This window comes from Macrobrachium nipponense, chromosome 40 (assembly GCF_015104395.2).
Source record: "Macrobrachium nipponense isolate FS-2020 chromosome 40, ASM1510439v2, whole genome shotgun sequence".
In the NCBI taxonomy this organism is placed as follows: domain Eukaryota; kingdom Metazoa; phylum Arthropoda; class Malacostraca; order Decapoda; family Palaemonidae; genus Macrobrachium; species Macrobrachium nipponense.
In genome coordinates, this window is record NC_061101.1 from 19,273,801 (window position 1) to 19,290,871 (window position 17,071).

The window sequence follows — 17,071 nt, forward strand, 5'->3', positions numbered from 1 at the left end:
AAGACTCGCCACCATCCTCCCGCTCTCCCATTGGTTGCTAGTCACTGCTGTAAGATCCTGCTCTCCTATTGGTCAGCATCTGTCCCATCATCCCTCTACGTAAAGGCGTCCCTCGACCACTTCATCACATCGTTATCGTACGCACGCGGAATTCGTTCGTTCACATAGATTTCGTTTGTTAACGTAAATTCGTGTTAGTGATTTCGCTTTCTTCGTAGTAAGTTACTTTATTGTGTTGTGTCTGAACTCAATTAACTTAATTAGCCATGGGGCCCAAGAATGTTGCTGAAGTTCACTGAAAGATGGAGATAATTAAAAAGTATGAAGCTGGCATGTGGTTGAGTGTGTTCGCTAAGGAATACGGCCAAAATCCGTCGACAATAGGCACCAACCTTAAGCAGAAAGAAGCCATCAAAGCAGCTACACCTTCCAAGGGCATAATTATTTTGTCCAACAAGAGGAGCCACGTGCATGATGAGATGGAGAGGCTGCTTCTTGTATGGATTAAAGACAAAGAAATCACTGGCGATATGATAACTGAGACGGCAATCTGCCACAAGGGCAGTGCTATTTTTGGTGATCTGATTTGATAAATTCCGTAAACGGACTGACATCCATTCGGTGGTGCAGCATGGGGAGGCTGCCAGCTCGGACACGAAAGTGGCAGAAGCCTTTATTAAGACGTTCAACGAGATGACGATCGAGGAAGGCTACAGTTCTCAGCGATCAAGGAAGGCTACAGTTCTCAGCAAGTCTTCAATTGTGACGAGACTGGCCTTTTTTGGAAAAAAATGCCTTGTCGGACGTACATCACGGAAGAAGAGAAGAAGCTACCCGGGCATAAACCTATGAAAGACAGGCTTACGCTCGCACTTTGTTCCAACACCAGTGGGGATTGTAAGGTCAAGCCCCTACTTGTGTATCATTCCGAGACTCCTCGAGCCTTCAAGGCCCACAGTGCTAAAGGAGAAGCTTCCGGTGATGTGGAGGGCTAATGCGAAAGCCTGGGTAACGAGACTTTTGTTCACCGAGTGGGTAAATCTGTGTTTCGGTCCGACAGTGAAGAAATTCTTGGAAGAGAAGTGCCTCCCTTTGAAATGTCTGCTGTTGTTGAACAATGCCCCTGCTCACCCTCCTGGCCTCGAGGAAGATATCCTAGCGGAGTATTCTTTCATCAAGGTTCTTTATCTTCCGCCTAACACCACCCCTCTCCTCCAGCCCATAGACTAGCAAGTGATATCAAACTTCAAGAAGCTGTATACGAAACATCTTTTCAAGAGATGTTTTGACATCACCGATACCACAAACCTCACCTTGCGTGAATTTTGGAAGGAGCATTACGATGTTGTGATATGCATCCGACTCATTGATCAAGCTTGGCAGGAGGTTTCGAGGCTAACCTTGAATTCTTTGTGGAGGAAACTCTGGCCTGATGCCATATCTGCCCGAGACTTCGAGAGATTCAACGTGGGCGAAGCTGATGCAGATTCAGAAACAGTTGATGATCCTGAAACTGTTTCGCAACCAGATCTTGACAAGATCGTTGCACTCGGCAAGTCCATGGGGCTGGTCGTTGACGAGGACGACATCAATGACCTTCTCAAGGAGCACCAAGAGAAGCTTACGACAGATGACGTGAAGGAGTTGGAGGCCATGCAACTGAAAACCTCAAAATCCACATGGAAAAGTCAAAGGAATTACTTGAAAACAGACTTCTCTTAGAACAGCAAACCTCAAAAAACTTCTCTTGGAACAGCAAACCTCAAAAAACTTTTCTTGGAACAGGAAACTTCAAAAAACTTCTCTTGGATCAGCAAACCTCAAAAAACTTCTCTTAGAACAGCGACCCTCGGAACAGCGACCTTCAAAAAACATATCTTGGAACAGCAAACCTCAAAAAACTATCAGGAAAAGTCAAAGGAATTTCTTGGATAACCAGACTTCTCTTTGAACAGAATATATACCAAGTACCAACTCAAATTCCACAAAGGGAGAAAGATGATCATTGGCTCCATTCACCATGCACATACAGTACTTGAAATATACACAAAAGATAGCAAAAACTATTGGAATGGTCAAGAAGTGGAAAAACATAAAAGAACAATGTTGAAACATAAACAGAGAGAGAGAGAGAGAGAGAGAGAGAGAGAGAGAGAGAGAGAGAGAGAGAGAGAGAGAGAGAGAGAGAGAATCATGGTTCTATTACTCACTTTTTAAGGCCAGACTTGTCAGGATGGTTCTTATTCTCTTCTTGCCATTGTGTAAACTGTTTCTCCCAATTGGCAAATTGCCTGTCAAATTCTTTAAGATCTTCATCAGTCTGCAATGAAAAACAAAAAATGAATTCACATTTACATAATATACAAAATTCACATTTACATAATATTCAAAATTCACATTTACATAATATACAATTTATGTAAAAATATACTTGTCTGTTTTGGTGATTGTTTGTACATTAAGTTCATGTTCTTGTTAGTTTGACTTCTGTTGTCTTTACCATACCTTATTACAAGAACTCGTTTAATTTTTCATTTATATAACTTTTGTCTGCATGAATACTTGATTTAACAGACTTGAACAATTTGCTTGACTTATTTATTTTTCCCTGATATTCCTCTAAAAACACATACAGGCACTAACACATGTAAAAAAAAAAAACATACATATATGTATGCATGCATATTCTTAATCCCTTGTGGCCAGGTACATGTATGTATGTTTACTTATACCTTGGGTGGATTCTGGAACACACACATACATGTCCAAGATTTTGCACCATACAATTTGAACTTTGTGGGAAAAATGTACCATGTGCTATACATCACTGTCCCAACATTCCATCTAAGGATGGTTTATAATTTTACGTAGATTAAATATGCTCAGAATTTGTTACTGAGTTTAGCTCTTATATGTTATGATACTGTGTAAGCTGTAATTATAATTTTAAAAAAATATATATAAATATAAATATATATATATATATATATATATATATATATATATATATATATATATATATATATATATATATATATATATATATATATATATAATATACGAGATTGTCCGTTAAAAGGAAGGTTCCCAAGATTTTTCACAATGAAAAACATCATTATTGGCATGGAACAATAAATTTTTGGAAAGCTTAGACTTTTTCCTATTTTTCGACATAATCGCCATTGAGATCAATGCATTTTTGCATGCGGTGTACCATCTTCTTCATGCCTGAATTGTAGAAATCTCCCGCCACTCCACAAAGGTAGCTTAAAACATCTTCTTTCAGATCCTCTCCGGTTCTAAAATGCATTATGGAAGTCTGTACCTCTGTCTTTGAATTCTCTGCACCATTGGCGCATATGTTGTGGCACTGAGGGCATGTTTATTGCGTAAAAAAATCAACAGAGTGCGTTCGATATTTTCACTTATTTCATCAGAATACTATGACCTTTACACATTTATCTTTTATCAGTGAAAACAGTAAAATGTGTTCTTTCATGCCAAATAGTTTTGATTAAAACTATTTGGCGTTTGACGGTGCTATACCGAAGTTTGCCATTGCACACAATAATAGTTGTTAGCAGATGAACATTCTTTCCTCAGCTTCAGCTACAACTTGCAGCTTAAATTTAGCAGTATATGCCCTTGCCAATCTTTTATCCATAGCAAATAAGGATACGGTAATATAAAAATATATCAGTCCTAATCTACTAACATCATTTGCAACATGACTAATGGTAATTTTTTACTATCGTATGGTGGTTGAAATACAAGTAAACCGCTGTTGTTATTGGATTTCGTTGTTCATGGCAAATCAGCAGTTTCTAGCTGTATGCGTACACACAACAAATATAACATTACTAACGATACTTTTACCATTCTTTCACTTTTTTAACTTAACCAGAAGATGGGATAGATAGAGAGATTGAGGAAAAGGGGTTAGCCTAACTAGAAAATTGGATAGACAAAGAGGAGAAAAAGAGGTTAACCTATTGTTTGTGTGTTTGGGGCATGAAGCACGGTTCACTAACCGGAAAAATTTTTCTTTTTAACATTTGGTTCGTAACCGGATTTGTTCAAGAGTCGAGGTACCACTGTATTTACTTTTCCACTCTCATGGCAGCCTAAATTTGAAATCTCCACTTGTGTAAGTGACTACCCTGCCCTTGGAGAACAATAGACACAACAAATCAGAGAAATTAACTACATCTGTGCTTTTATGCCCATGAGAGGGGAGGAGGGAGGGCTCCAATCTGTAATTATTTAGTAAGTATATTTGAAACTCAATTGTATTATGAAAATACTGTTTTCATATAAGTATGTTACCAAGTATTTACATAGCTGAAACAGACATTGATAGGAAGCGGGATCTATGGACAGTAAAACAGTCAAATATGAAGATGAATTTGAAACAAAATCTGTAAGAATTGGTAAAATGTTTGTTCTCTTTACCTGGTAAGAGATCTACTGCATAAAATTGCTGCCTCTGTTCGGTGCTCATCTTGACCTGCAGTGACTTGGCAGAATAGCCACCAGAGCCTCTACTTTTATGTTGGAACTTTGGAGTAAAGGAGTATTCCAATTACCAGCAAAGCATAATGGTAGTAAAGGAGTATTCCAATTACCCACAAAGCATAATAGTAAAGGAGTATTCCAATTACCCACAAAGCATAATAGTAAAGGAGTATTCCAATTACCCACAAAGCACCCGACAACGCTCTCACCTACACTGTAAAATTAAAAACCATAACCCAACCACTAAAGATTGGTAGGCTCCAGGTATAAAGTAACCCTCCAAAAAGACTCAAAATATTTCAATGGGAAGAGGTCAAGGATAGGAAGGAATGCTTCCTATGGTTCTTCCCCCAATAACATGCTAGCCACCGATAATGGAACAAAGGTACTAGAATTTTCAAAAACTGTCCCCATTTCTTTTGATAGTGAGTCGCAAAAATGGAATTACACTTCCAGTAAGTGGATATCAAAACTCCCGGCACATGCAGTGGACGGCCAGATGGTAGTACCCATTCCCGCCGCTGGGAGGCGGGCGTTAAGAACAATTCCAATTTTCTAGTGCCACTGTCTCCTGAGGGGAGGTGGGTGGGCACTTTGATTATATATATCTGCCAGGTAAGTATGAACAAACTTTATTGTACAACAACAATATCATTTTGATCATGAAGCTTACCTGCTAGATATATATATAGCTGAATCCCACCTTTGGAGGAAGGGGGAGACAGACTCGGATTTGGGAAACAATTTCATGTAGATGATTGACATCTTGGTTCCTTACCTGTTAGCATATCTGACTTCGTGATTACCATCACCCAAGTCTGCTTCTGCTTTACTAGAGACTCCAGCAAGGTAGTGACCTGTGAAGCTGTTGAGTTCTAGAGGATCTGTCAACGGGGACGTGACAACAATGCAACTAGATCCTATATTTATAGACATCGATTCCGGGTAATGCATTCCTAGAGGTTCCAGCAAGGATGTGACCTGTGTAGCTGGTGCGCTCCAGATGATCTGTCAACGGGGACGTGACCACAATGTGACAAGACCATTTTACCCTACTATGAGGGCGAAGCAAAAACATTACCACCTGACCTAGCCTATCTGGTTAAACTTCGTATAACCTAGGCTAATGAAGGGAAGTCCGCCCCAGGCGGCCAACCCACAACCACAAAAATAAACACCTACATAAACATAACCAATAAAAATAAATAAAAATAAAAAGTCCAAACTAACATATTATTTCCTATATGATAGGAAGAGTGCTACTCTCTGTCCCCAATATAGTGTCTGCGGCGACATATGGGCCCAAAGAGTAGCAGTTCTCGTATGTAGTCCTCACCTCCCGAAGGTAGTGTGAGGCAAACACTGAGTTACTATGCCAAAAGGTGGCATTCAAGATGTCATTGAGTGCCATGTTCTTTTGGAAGGCTACTGACGTAGAAATAGCCCTCACTTCATGTGCATTCACCTTCAACACTTTCATATCACTGTCTTCACAAGATGAATGCGCTTCCTTGATGGTGTCCCTGAAGAAAAAAGCCAGAGCATTCTTTGACATTGGTAAACTTGGCTTCCTGACCGAACACCACAAGTTATCAGAAGGACCTCTACAATCCTTCGTCTTCTTTAGGTAGGATTTGAGAGCCCTGACAGGGCACAGAACTCTCTCTGGCTCGCGCCCAACGATCTCAGCCATCCCTTTATTGTCGAAAGTCCTAGGCCAAGGGTTGGACGGATTTTCATTTTTTGCCAGGAACGTTGGGCTCAAGGAACAGACCGCGTTATAACCTTTAAAGCCAACGTACTTGCTAACCGCTTGAACTTCGCCGACTCTCTTTGCCGTCGCCAGAGCAGTCAGGAAGATAGCTTTTCTAGTAACATCTTTCAAAGAAGCCGTATGCATAGGTTCGAATGGACTGGACATGAGGAACTTCAGAACTACGTCCAAGTTCCAAGACGGCAACCTGGGTTGCTGAACCTTCGTTGTTTCGAAAGATCTCAAGAGATCGTGAAGGTCTCTGTTGTCCGCCAATTCCAGGCCTCTGTGCCTAAAGACAACTGAAAGCACACTCCTATATCCCTTAATTGTAGAGACTGCAAGTTTCAGGTCCCTCCTCAGGTATAGTAGGAAGTCAGCAATCTGGCTCACAGAGGTCGTGGTGGAGGAAATGCCGTTCTTCTAGCACCAACTCCTGAAGACTGTCCACTTCGATTGGTACACTGTGCTGGATGAAGCTCTCCTTGCATTGGCGATAGCTCTCGCCACTGACCTAGAAAAGCCTCTCGCTCTGGCCAACTTTTGGATAGTCTGAATGCAGTCAGACTCAGAGCGGAGAGGTTTCCGTGGTACCTCTCGAAGTGGGGCTGTCTAAGTAGATCTGTCCTTACTGGAAGCATCCTCAGGAAGTCTATTACGAAGGCCATGACCTCTGTGAACCAGTCTCTCGCAGGCCAGAACGGGGCGATCCAAGTCATTCTCGTGCCTTCCGACGCTTCAAACTTTCTCAGAACTTTCCCTAGAATCTTGAACGGGGGAAAGGCGTACAGGTCCATCCCCGTCCAGTCCCAGAGAAGGGCGTCTATTGCCACTGCCCCTGGATCGAGCACCGGGGAGCAGTACAGTGGAAGTCTCTTCGTCCTGGACGTCGCAAAGATGTCTACGAGCGGATGCCCCATAACCCCCACAGCTCTTGGCATACCTCCTGATGTAGAGTCCACTCGGTTGGCAGAAGTGGACCTCGCCTGCTGAGGAAATCTGCCCAGACGTTCTCGACTCCTGCTACGAACCTCGTAAGGATCGTGACGTCCCGTGCTCTTGCCCACAGCAAGATCTCCTTTGCCAGGGCAAACAGGGACCGAGAATGTGTTCCTCCCTGTTTCTTGATGTACGACAGAGCTGTGGTGTTGTCTGAGTTGACTTGGACTATGCGACGAGAGACTGTCTTGGAAGAACTTGAGCGCTAAAAAGATGGCTGCCATCTCTTTTAGGTTTATGTGCCAGGACACCTGTTCCCCTCTCCAGGTGCCCGACACTTTTTCCCCCTCCAATGTTGCTCCCCACCCTGTGGTGGACACGTCGAAGAACAACACTAGGTCGGGGCTCTGAAGCTTGAGAGACACGCCCTCCGACAACTTCACTGGATCTAGCCACCATTTCTAGTGTTGTTTTACCTCTCCCGAGATTTTCAAGATCATATCCAGGTTCTTCTTGTCCTTCCAATTGTCCTTGAGAAAAAATTGGAGCGGCCTGATGTACAGTCTCCCTAAGGAAACAAACCTGTCCAGTGAGGAAATGGTCCCCAGCAGACTCATCCATTTCCTCACTGAGCATGATTCTCTCCCTAGGAAGGCTGACACTTTGCCTAAGCCTTGTTGCTGACGTACCTGAGACTGAAAAGCTCGAAAAGCCACCGAATCCATCTGAATCCCTAGATACACGATGGACTGCGTCGGGATCAGATGTGACTTTTCGAAATTCACTAGTAGTCCCAGGGACTTCACCAACGATAAAGTTGCTTGAAAATCCTTCAGACACCACGTTTGAGTGGAGGCACGAATGAGCCAGTCGTCCAGGTACATAGAGGCTCTGATATTCGCAAGATGAAGCCACCTCGCCACGTTCTTCATTAAAGTCATAAAGACCATAAGGGCCTTGAAAATGAAGTAGCCATCTTCAAGAATCCTGGAGTCTTGATGGCCTTCGAAGATAACAATTGCGAAGGAGGAGACTGAGGGGCCGCAGGTTGAAACTTTTCTTCAAAAGAGGCTCGAAGCCATCGAACCAAGACCTCCTCTTCTTCTCGACTGACGCACGTTTGGGAAGATGGTAACCGTGCTCTCTAGACAACCTCTGTGGAGTTGCACGAAACCTAGAGACCGAAGCAACAGGCAAAAGAGAGGAGCGAGGAGAAGGAGAAGGGGACTGCCTGGACTCTTGATTGGCAGCCTATCATCCTTCCTCCCTCGATGTGGCTTTGCCTTTCTCTCTGCAATCAACGAGGCAAGTTGTTGTTGCAAAGACACAATCATCCTTTTCGATGGAGAACATTCCTTCTCAGGCGAAGGGCTGATCCTTTGAGAAGGCGAGGGGCGAGGGGAAGCCCTCCTCCTTCTCACATGGACCGCCAAGGATTTATCTTTGGAGCGACCGGAGAGCTCAAAAGCATACTCGTCGGAAGACGTCCTCTCCGGTGAAGATCGCAACACAGCAGAAGAGAGAGGACGTGAAGCGTCCTCCTCCCTGAGACCAAAGACGACGGCCGCCTGTGCGACATCTTGCAACTTAGCTCTCTTTTACGGTGGAAAGTCTTCCAATTGCTCAGGAGACAACCGCAAAGCAGAAGTAGCTAACGGACGAGAAGCGTCCCCCTCCGAGGAACCAAAAACGACGGCCGCCTGTGCGACATCTAGCGTCTTCGTTCTCCTCAGAGGGAGTGAGACCCTCCGAGAGTTCCAACTCCTGCGCGGGGAGGACGTCTCTGAAGACGAAAGTAATTTTTCAAGATTCGAATTCTATGAGATTATGAGCCATGACATCACCTTTAGGCGATTCTTGACTATGAGAGATGTTCAGAATCATTTCTAGATCATCCATGCTATTCCAGTTTTTCTGCAGGAAAAACTGGAGGTCTGAATTGCAGTCTATTCAGGGAAACAAACTTCTCCAGCGAGGAAATGGTCCCCAGTAACTCATTCCATTCCCTAACCAAGCATGTTTCCTTCCCTAATAAGGCTGCGTTTTACTTAAACAGGAGTAATCTGAAGACACTGTAGAAGATTGTTCAGTTGTTTCTTCTGATAAGTCTCCTTCATGAGATTCATTACTATTCTCTGATTCTCGGCGAATGTCTGAAGAAGCATTACGTTGTGCGTCCAGCCAAGCGTCACGCCTGCCGTCCTGCCGAGCGTCAACGCTTTGGCGTCCAGCCGAGCGTCCCGCCAAGCGCCACGCCTGGCGTCAAGCATCACTGCCTAATCATGTCGTATTTGGCAGCGGAAGGCCCAAGTCCCTCATAACCCTAGCGAGGGACGTCTCGGCGAGCTAAATGACTCTGCATCTCTTGCAAATCATTCTTGTTTCGAGGGAAATCATGTGTGCTATGCCGCGGTAGACTCGTACAGAATTCTGTTACCTTGCAGTAAACAGAACCGAAAAGGTCTAATACAGGCGGCCCGCGGTTAACGGCGCAATCACTCAACGGCGAATCGGTTTTACGGCAGTCGTCAAAAATATTCATTAAAAAAATAAGGCATTTTAAAGGTATCTTTACGGCACCAAATTTTGCAGTTAACCAGCGCCGCTTAGCGCCGTTAGTCTAAAGAGTTCATACATTTGTAGAAATGCCGTTCAGACCATAAAGGTTATGCAAATTATATTAACAAATTTTATGGAGAGTTATTACGTAGGTACTAGGGTAAAATATATGCCTCTGACGCTGTTCTATGCCGAAAATATCGAGTTACATAAGTGCAAATGTAGCTATGGATGTGTCGATTTATAAATGTTCATGCTTTTGTTTAAAATGTGTATAAAAATGTATTACGTGAAAGGCATTTTTATTTCTGTACAGAAATATGATACAAAGGCAGCTTTTGAAACTGCCCTTCACGTTATCAAATACGATGTTTTTTCATGTTCTTTCTTGTAAGCCGCCGCCTGCCGCTCATCCGAGAATATCTATTTAAAAAAAGTGCAAATTAGCGATCGATGTGTCGATTTTATAAATGTTTATGCTTTTATGTTTAAAATGTGTATGAAAATGGATTACGAATAGGGTATTTTTATTTCTGTGCAGAAATATGATAAAAAGGCAGCTTTTGAAACTCCCCTTCAAGTTATCGACTACGATGTTTTTTTCAAATTCGTTCTTGTATGCCGCCGTCTGCCGCTCTTCCGAAAATATCGAGTTAAAAAAAGTGCAAATTTAGCGATCGATGTGTCGATTTTTCAAATGTTTATGCTTTTATGTTTAAAATTTGTAAGAAAATGTATTACGAACTAGGGTATTTTTATTTCTGTGCAGAAAATATGATAAAAAGGCAGCTTTGAAACTCCCCTTCAAGTTATCAACTACGATGTTTTTTTCAAGTTCGTTCTTGTATGCCTCCGTCTGCCGCTCTTCCGAAAATATAGAGTTAAAAAGAGTGCAAATTTAGCGATCGATGTGTCGATTTTTGAAATGTTTATGCTTTTATGTTTAAAATGTGTATGAAAATATATTACGTAAAGGTATTTTCCTTTTTGTACAGAAATAAGATACAAATTAAGGCAGCCTTTGTAACTACGCTCCACGTTGTCAGGGGATGGTTTTTCATGTTCGTTCTTGTCCGCCAGTTCCAAAAAATGCATTGTGTTATTTTATTAATTATGCATCTTTTCCATAAATCCTTTAAAAAGTTATACATTATTTCGCTGTATCCAAGAATATTGTATGTTTTCTCATATTATTGTATTTTAAAATACTACGGCAAACTTAAGCCCGTATTCCGCGAAGCGGCCATGTTGTGGTTTGAAATCAGCTGATGAATACGAGTTTGTTTCACCATAACGCAATTCTGAGCGAATGCTCTTGCTTCTAGTTAGCATAAACGAATATCTATATACTTGCGACTTATATGAGACAAAGTTATTTTTCCTTATACAGCGTGTTTTTTAGGTGGAAATATTTATTGAATATGTCTCATTGTGAATGTGAACTACTATTTTTTTCGTTAACAGATTACGTTGGCGGCATGTTTATTGCGTAAAAAATTACGTGATTCCGTTCGCAATAATCCTTTATATCATCGTAATACGAACTTTACATTATTTATCTTATAATGGCGTGAAACCAACAGTAAAATGTGTTCTTTCAAGCACAGTAGTTTTGATTAAAATGATTTTATCCCAATTTTATCTACAGTTGTGTTTGATGGCAGACGTTTACTTCAGTTTTATCCTTGTTGGGCCGATGTACGATAATAGTCATTAGCAGCTTGAACAGTTTTCCTCAGCTTCAGTTATAACTAGGTTTAAATTTAACGGTATATTTCCCCGATTGATCTTTAATCTATATTGATCTCTGATCTATAGCGAATAAAGTTATTACATTAAGATATCTCAGTTCTATTCTATACATAACGCCATTTATAACAAATACGGTAATGTTGTACTGTAGTACGATGATCGAAATACAAGCCAAACAGATGTTATCCAGTTCAGTTGTACTTAGAAAAAAAAAAAAAAAAAATGTCTAGTTTCTCGTTCGGTTGTTCATGGCTGTACACGTTCACGCAACGAGATAACATTAAAACCATACTTTCATCATTCTCTTTTGCTGTTATTGAACTTATGTAACTAGAAGATGGATAAAGTTAGGCCATTGTAATTTGATCTCTCATAAAATCGGACTATCGTAAGACTAATGATCGTAACCTGAACACTACAGCTACCTGTACACTGTATAAACTTTATTATATCTTTACATACTCTAGACACCCACATGTACTTTACAGTAAATTCTATAGTACTATACTGCATAAATGTAATTTTACTTATTGCGCCGTTGTGGGATTACGGCGCCTTTGACTGGTCTAGAGTTTCGAAAGAAGGTGTGCGGCGGCCGTAGGCTTTAAAATCGCTCAGCGTCGAAAATCGCTTGGCGTCGGTGGCCAGGAACGGAACCCCTACCACTAACCAAGGGCCGCCTGTATATATTTTTTATGAAAAATTCTCGCAAAGTGAAGAAGATGTTCAGTCATGTATGCTAGAATTCCCCTCAACCCGAGATAAAGTCCGTGATTGTAGGGTAGAGATACGGTTAGTCCGTCAATCCCGCAGGAGAGAGAGAGACGTAACCTACCGCGCATGGCAGACAATCAGCTGGAACTGAGCTGGCATTAGTGACAGCAGAGCACGTTCGTCGTTCTCGCACTGCTCTGCCTGAGTTGCCAGCTACTCCATTCTACGAATGAATAGGTTTATCATCATCCTAGAGTAGAAAAAAAACCCATCAAACTGGTAGTTAAGCGAAACTGAATTTGCTAAATATAAAAGGCTGACTTGGTATTGTCGTAACAATACCTTAAATAACAAAAAGGGAAACCGGCAACCCCTGAATAGTTGCAGGGAGAATCAATTAAATGTTATAAGAATAATCGTACTCTCGGCTGTCCTCCGTAGGGGTAACTACGGTATGAGTATATAACTTGAACCATACAACCACGTGATAGAAATATGACGTAAGGGCAAAAATAATATTACTATGATACAACAACGCTTGTTCACACTTACCCGGCAGATATATATATCAGACTGGTAAGTTTTATGAACAAACGTAGAGTATTGTAGACACTTGGACAGCTACCTCCTTACTACATTCTTCCTCGCCGAGGTAGGGAGAGCCATCGCGAGGTAGTGTTTTGTCAATGAGAAATTATACGCTTACGCGATAGAATGAACACTCATGGCATTATCACTACACTTCACTGCACTATTAAAACTTTCCAATGCAAGCATGATTCCAGGCTACGCAAAGATTTAAGAATCATAGATAGGGTATTACCCTCCAAAGACACTATTGTAGGGCCCGAAGGCATCACAGGTTTTGGAGGGATAAATTCTACTGGATGGGTAACTTGTGTTACACTCCTGGAGGAAGACCTCCTTACCCTATCACGTTCTAGTTTACGTACATATGATTCATAAGCCTTCCACGCAGAATCAGACATATTTTCACACTCCTTGCAGCGGTCATCAAACATACAAACACGTTTCCTACAACTCGCGCACACTGTGTGGGGGTCTACCGAAGCTTTTGGTAGCCTCACCTTACATTCTTGCTAACAACATATTCTGACGCTAGTCGATAAGACAAATTCAAAAATAATTCCACAATTAGCGTATGCCTAGCCACCGATCCAAATCAATAACCAAAAATCAATCAGGATACTTAAGTAGCCAAAGAAGTTCCAAAATCCAATGACGGAGGTAATGAAAACAGGTGTTGACAGTACCAGCGACAGAGAAAATCTGAATAGAAAATGGGAACGGTTCCTAACGCCCGCCTCCCAGGGGATCCTTGACAGAGCACCAGAGATTGCTGGAAGGACCCCTGATTCTCTTGGTTCTGTCCACGTAATACCCGAGGGCCCTAACCAGCAAAGCACCTTTTCGTTTTTCCTCCCTTCTGGACCAAGGATATTAAGATTTTTAATGGTATACAAGTATGCCCATATGCTATCTTGTTTTTGGCCAGGAACCTAGTGTAAAGGTACAGGCTGCATCTCCTTGTGCAAAGACAATTTGCTTGTCTATAACCTGTAGTTCACTCTCATTTGGCAGTGGCCAAGGCTGCGAGGAAGAGTTTTCTTGTCAGTTCCAAAAGGACATGGAACAGAGGCTCATAGGCAGGGACTGTTAACCACTTTAGAACTAAACCCAAGTTCCAAGACATAGTCAACTCATTTGCTTGGACGTATCAAAGGACTTAATGAGGACATCAATGTCTTGGTTAGAAGCCAAATCTAGGCCCCTATGCTTAAATGCAGACCCCAGCATTGCTCTAAAGCCTTTCATTGTGGATGAAGAGAGCCCCTTGGCAGTCCTCAGGGATTGGAGGAAGTCTGCTATCTGAGCTATAGAGGTTTTAGCAGACGAGATGTTATGACTGCTAAACCATCAACAGAAGACAGTCCACTTGGATTGGTAGACTTGGCAAGAATACTGACGTCTACATCTTGCAATAGCTTCCGCAGCTTGCCTTTACATTCCCTTCATTCTGACAAGCCTCCAGACAGTCTGAAGCCAATCAAGAGCTAGAGCAGATGGTCCTTGATGGAACCATCAAAGGTGGGGCTCTTTGAGTAAATATGGATCTTGAGGGAGCAATCTGGGAAAATCGATTAGAAGTTTTAGGTTTGGGAACCATTTCTTGAGTGGCCAAAACAGAGCTATCAGGGTCATTGTCACATTGTGATAGCCCCGAAATTTGTTGAGGATCTCCCTTACCATGTTGAATGGAGGGAAGGGATAAAGGTCCAAATTTAACCAATTTACAAGTATTGCATCACTTGTCCATGCCTGAGGGTATGGAACCGGCAAACAAAACATAGGAAGACGGTGATTCTTTGAACAGTTGTCCTGCCTAACAGCTTCCATACACTACTATTGCAGACCATGGAGTTCATGGTCCACTCTGTCAGAAAGGATCTGCCCCTGACAACTTAGTTTGTCTGCTAAGACGTTCATTTTCCCTTGGATAAAGCAGGTGACAATCCTCACTTGATTCTGTTCTGCCCAAATGAAAAGCTCCTTCAGGCTTCACAAAATGAGAAGTGTGTCCCACTTAATACAATATAGAGTAAAAGTAGTTAAACCCCACTGAGCTAACTTTCAGCTCTCTTAGGATGGCCAAAGGATTAAAATAAAGAAACTAGGTCTAGGGGCCCCGGGGGCCAAGCTCTGGAAGGACCCAATAGTTTTTCAGAACCCAGTAGTTCATTCAGTGATAACAAATGAGTATCAAACTTAACTAAAAACTTCACAAAGGCACATACTAACATTGGAGCAAATGCATACAATAAACAGATTTACTCATGTATCCCTACATACATGCAAAACTAAAATTGGAATAAGTTAAAGAGCATTGAAAAATTTAGTTTTTAAAATTCATTAAATGATCTAAGGATTTTTGTATTTATCATTTACCTTAATTTATATTTTATCAACTAAATTACATGAACATAAAAATTGGAAACGACTGAAAATGCCAAAAGATTGCAAATTATTTTCCTTCATTGATTTATTATCAAAAGTTTGACAGTCTGCTAGTCAAACTTTGGACATTCACACAACACGTCTGACCGTTATTATCACTGTGCACTCTGAGCACTTGGGAGCTGGGCCATGTAGGCTGCTTATTAAGTGCCCATGTGTCAGACGTGTATGGCCTATATGGAGACATGTCAGAATTACTTGTGCATGTCTCTCTCTCTTGATATAATGAATTCCATTTATCAACATTAGTTTTTTATTAATTTTATTATTTCCTTGTTCTTCATTCATATATATTGCCATTCATTTCTTATCCCACCTTTATCTGTGTTACCTAATCAGGAACAGGAATATTCACATCTGATCTTGTCATGTGGGTTGCTTTCTTTGGCTGCTTTATCTGCTGCTTCATTTCCTTTTATCTCTATGTGGGCAGGAATCCAACACATTTCTATATTTTTCCCATTATTATATAATAACTTATGGAGAAATAATTTAATTTGTTGTACAATATTTTTCTATTTGTAACTCTGAATAACTTCTGTAGAGCTTCTCAACTTACTAAAAATCACAATATTATTAAATATATTTATTTTTATAGCCAATGCAATTGCACACAATTCTGCTGTGAATAATGAAGCATTATTCAGTAGAGATTTCAGTAGAGAGAAGTGATAAGTTTTGTTTTGAGACACTGCAGCATATCCCACTCTGTGCTATGATTTAGATCCTTCAATATATGTTGCATAAATTGCACCTTTTCGGCTTACATGTTCAATTGTATGTTGTTTATGGAGTTCTGGTGTATGAGTAACTTTTTTATAAATAATTCGGGCATGTACAAATTCTCATTTTATTAATTGTCCGAGGAGGTGATTTTACTATTAAAGGCAGACCTCCATGTAGTACCATATGCCTTTTCAATGTCAAAAAAGACAGCTACAGTGATTAGTTTTTGTTCAAAACCACTACATATATGGTCTTCTAAATTAGAGAGAGATTCTGATGTAGATCTGTTACACTGACCTGATGTGGAGAGGGAGTAAAAATTTTATTCTCTTGAATGTGCTCTTAGTCAAGCAATTACCATCTTCTCTAACATTTTACATAAGCAACTCGTTCAAGAAATTGGTCTGTAATTATCTACATTACTGGGATCCTTTCCAGGTTTGAAGATACAAATTATTATAGCTTTACTCCATTCCTCAGGAAATAAATGTCAAAGCCATAAATGATTATAAAATTGTAATAAGTACTATAACTTTGCCAAAGGTGATAAGTGACAGACCATCTCAAAAATATTGTCACCTCCAAGAGCAGATTTATCACTGTTCAAGAGACCATATTCCAACTCATCCACTTTAATTTTCTATTACAATACATCTTTAGTTTCAAAATTTATAGTTATTAGTTCTATATCTTTTTTTGAGCAATAATTGTTCTCTAAATTTTTTATCACTCCTTACATTTGCTAAGCTTTCCCCTATTATATTACTTATGGATCAGGTATTTTCTTACCATCTTTTAATATGGAATGTCTAGTAGGTGGTTCACCATGGGTACCATATTTCTCCCTGAATTTTTCCCATATTTTTTGTATGGGAATATTATTTGAGTAATCTGATACCTACTTCATCCATGAAATGATTCTTCTTTGAATTACTTCCTTTTTAAATTTAGCAAATATTTTGTTGTATAGAGATTTTAATGTATCAATTTCTAGTAATAATAGTAATTTTTTGTAAAGTTCCTTCTAATATTGGTAATGCTTTATTTATTTTACTGAATTTTCAATTCAAATTATCT

The 17,071-nt window shown here is 40.7% G+C and overlaps 2 protein-coding genes across 2 annotated transcripts in view; one reads left to right on the top strand and one right to left on the bottom strand.

Moving 5' to 3' along the window:
• Positions 1-17,071, top strand: part of LOC135212188 (uncharacterized) — a 218,018-nt gene that overhangs the window by 59,176 nt on the left and 141,771 nt on the right. The gene's annotated exons all lie outside the window — the stretch shown is intronic.
• The window catches only part of LOC135211781 (spidroin-1-like), a 51,337-nt gene that overhangs the window by 31,719 nt on the left and 2,547 nt on the right, over positions 1-17,071 (bottom strand). The window contains exons 3-4 of the mRNA XM_064244993.1: positions 5,852-6,038; positions 2,211-2,320 (exon numbers count right to left, since the gene is read on the bottom strand). Of these exons, the coding sequence (XP_064101063.1) occupies positions 2,211-2,320; positions 5,852-6,038 (297 nt within the window). The remainder of the gene's footprint in view (positions 1-2,210; positions 2,321-5,851; positions 6,039-17,071) is intronic.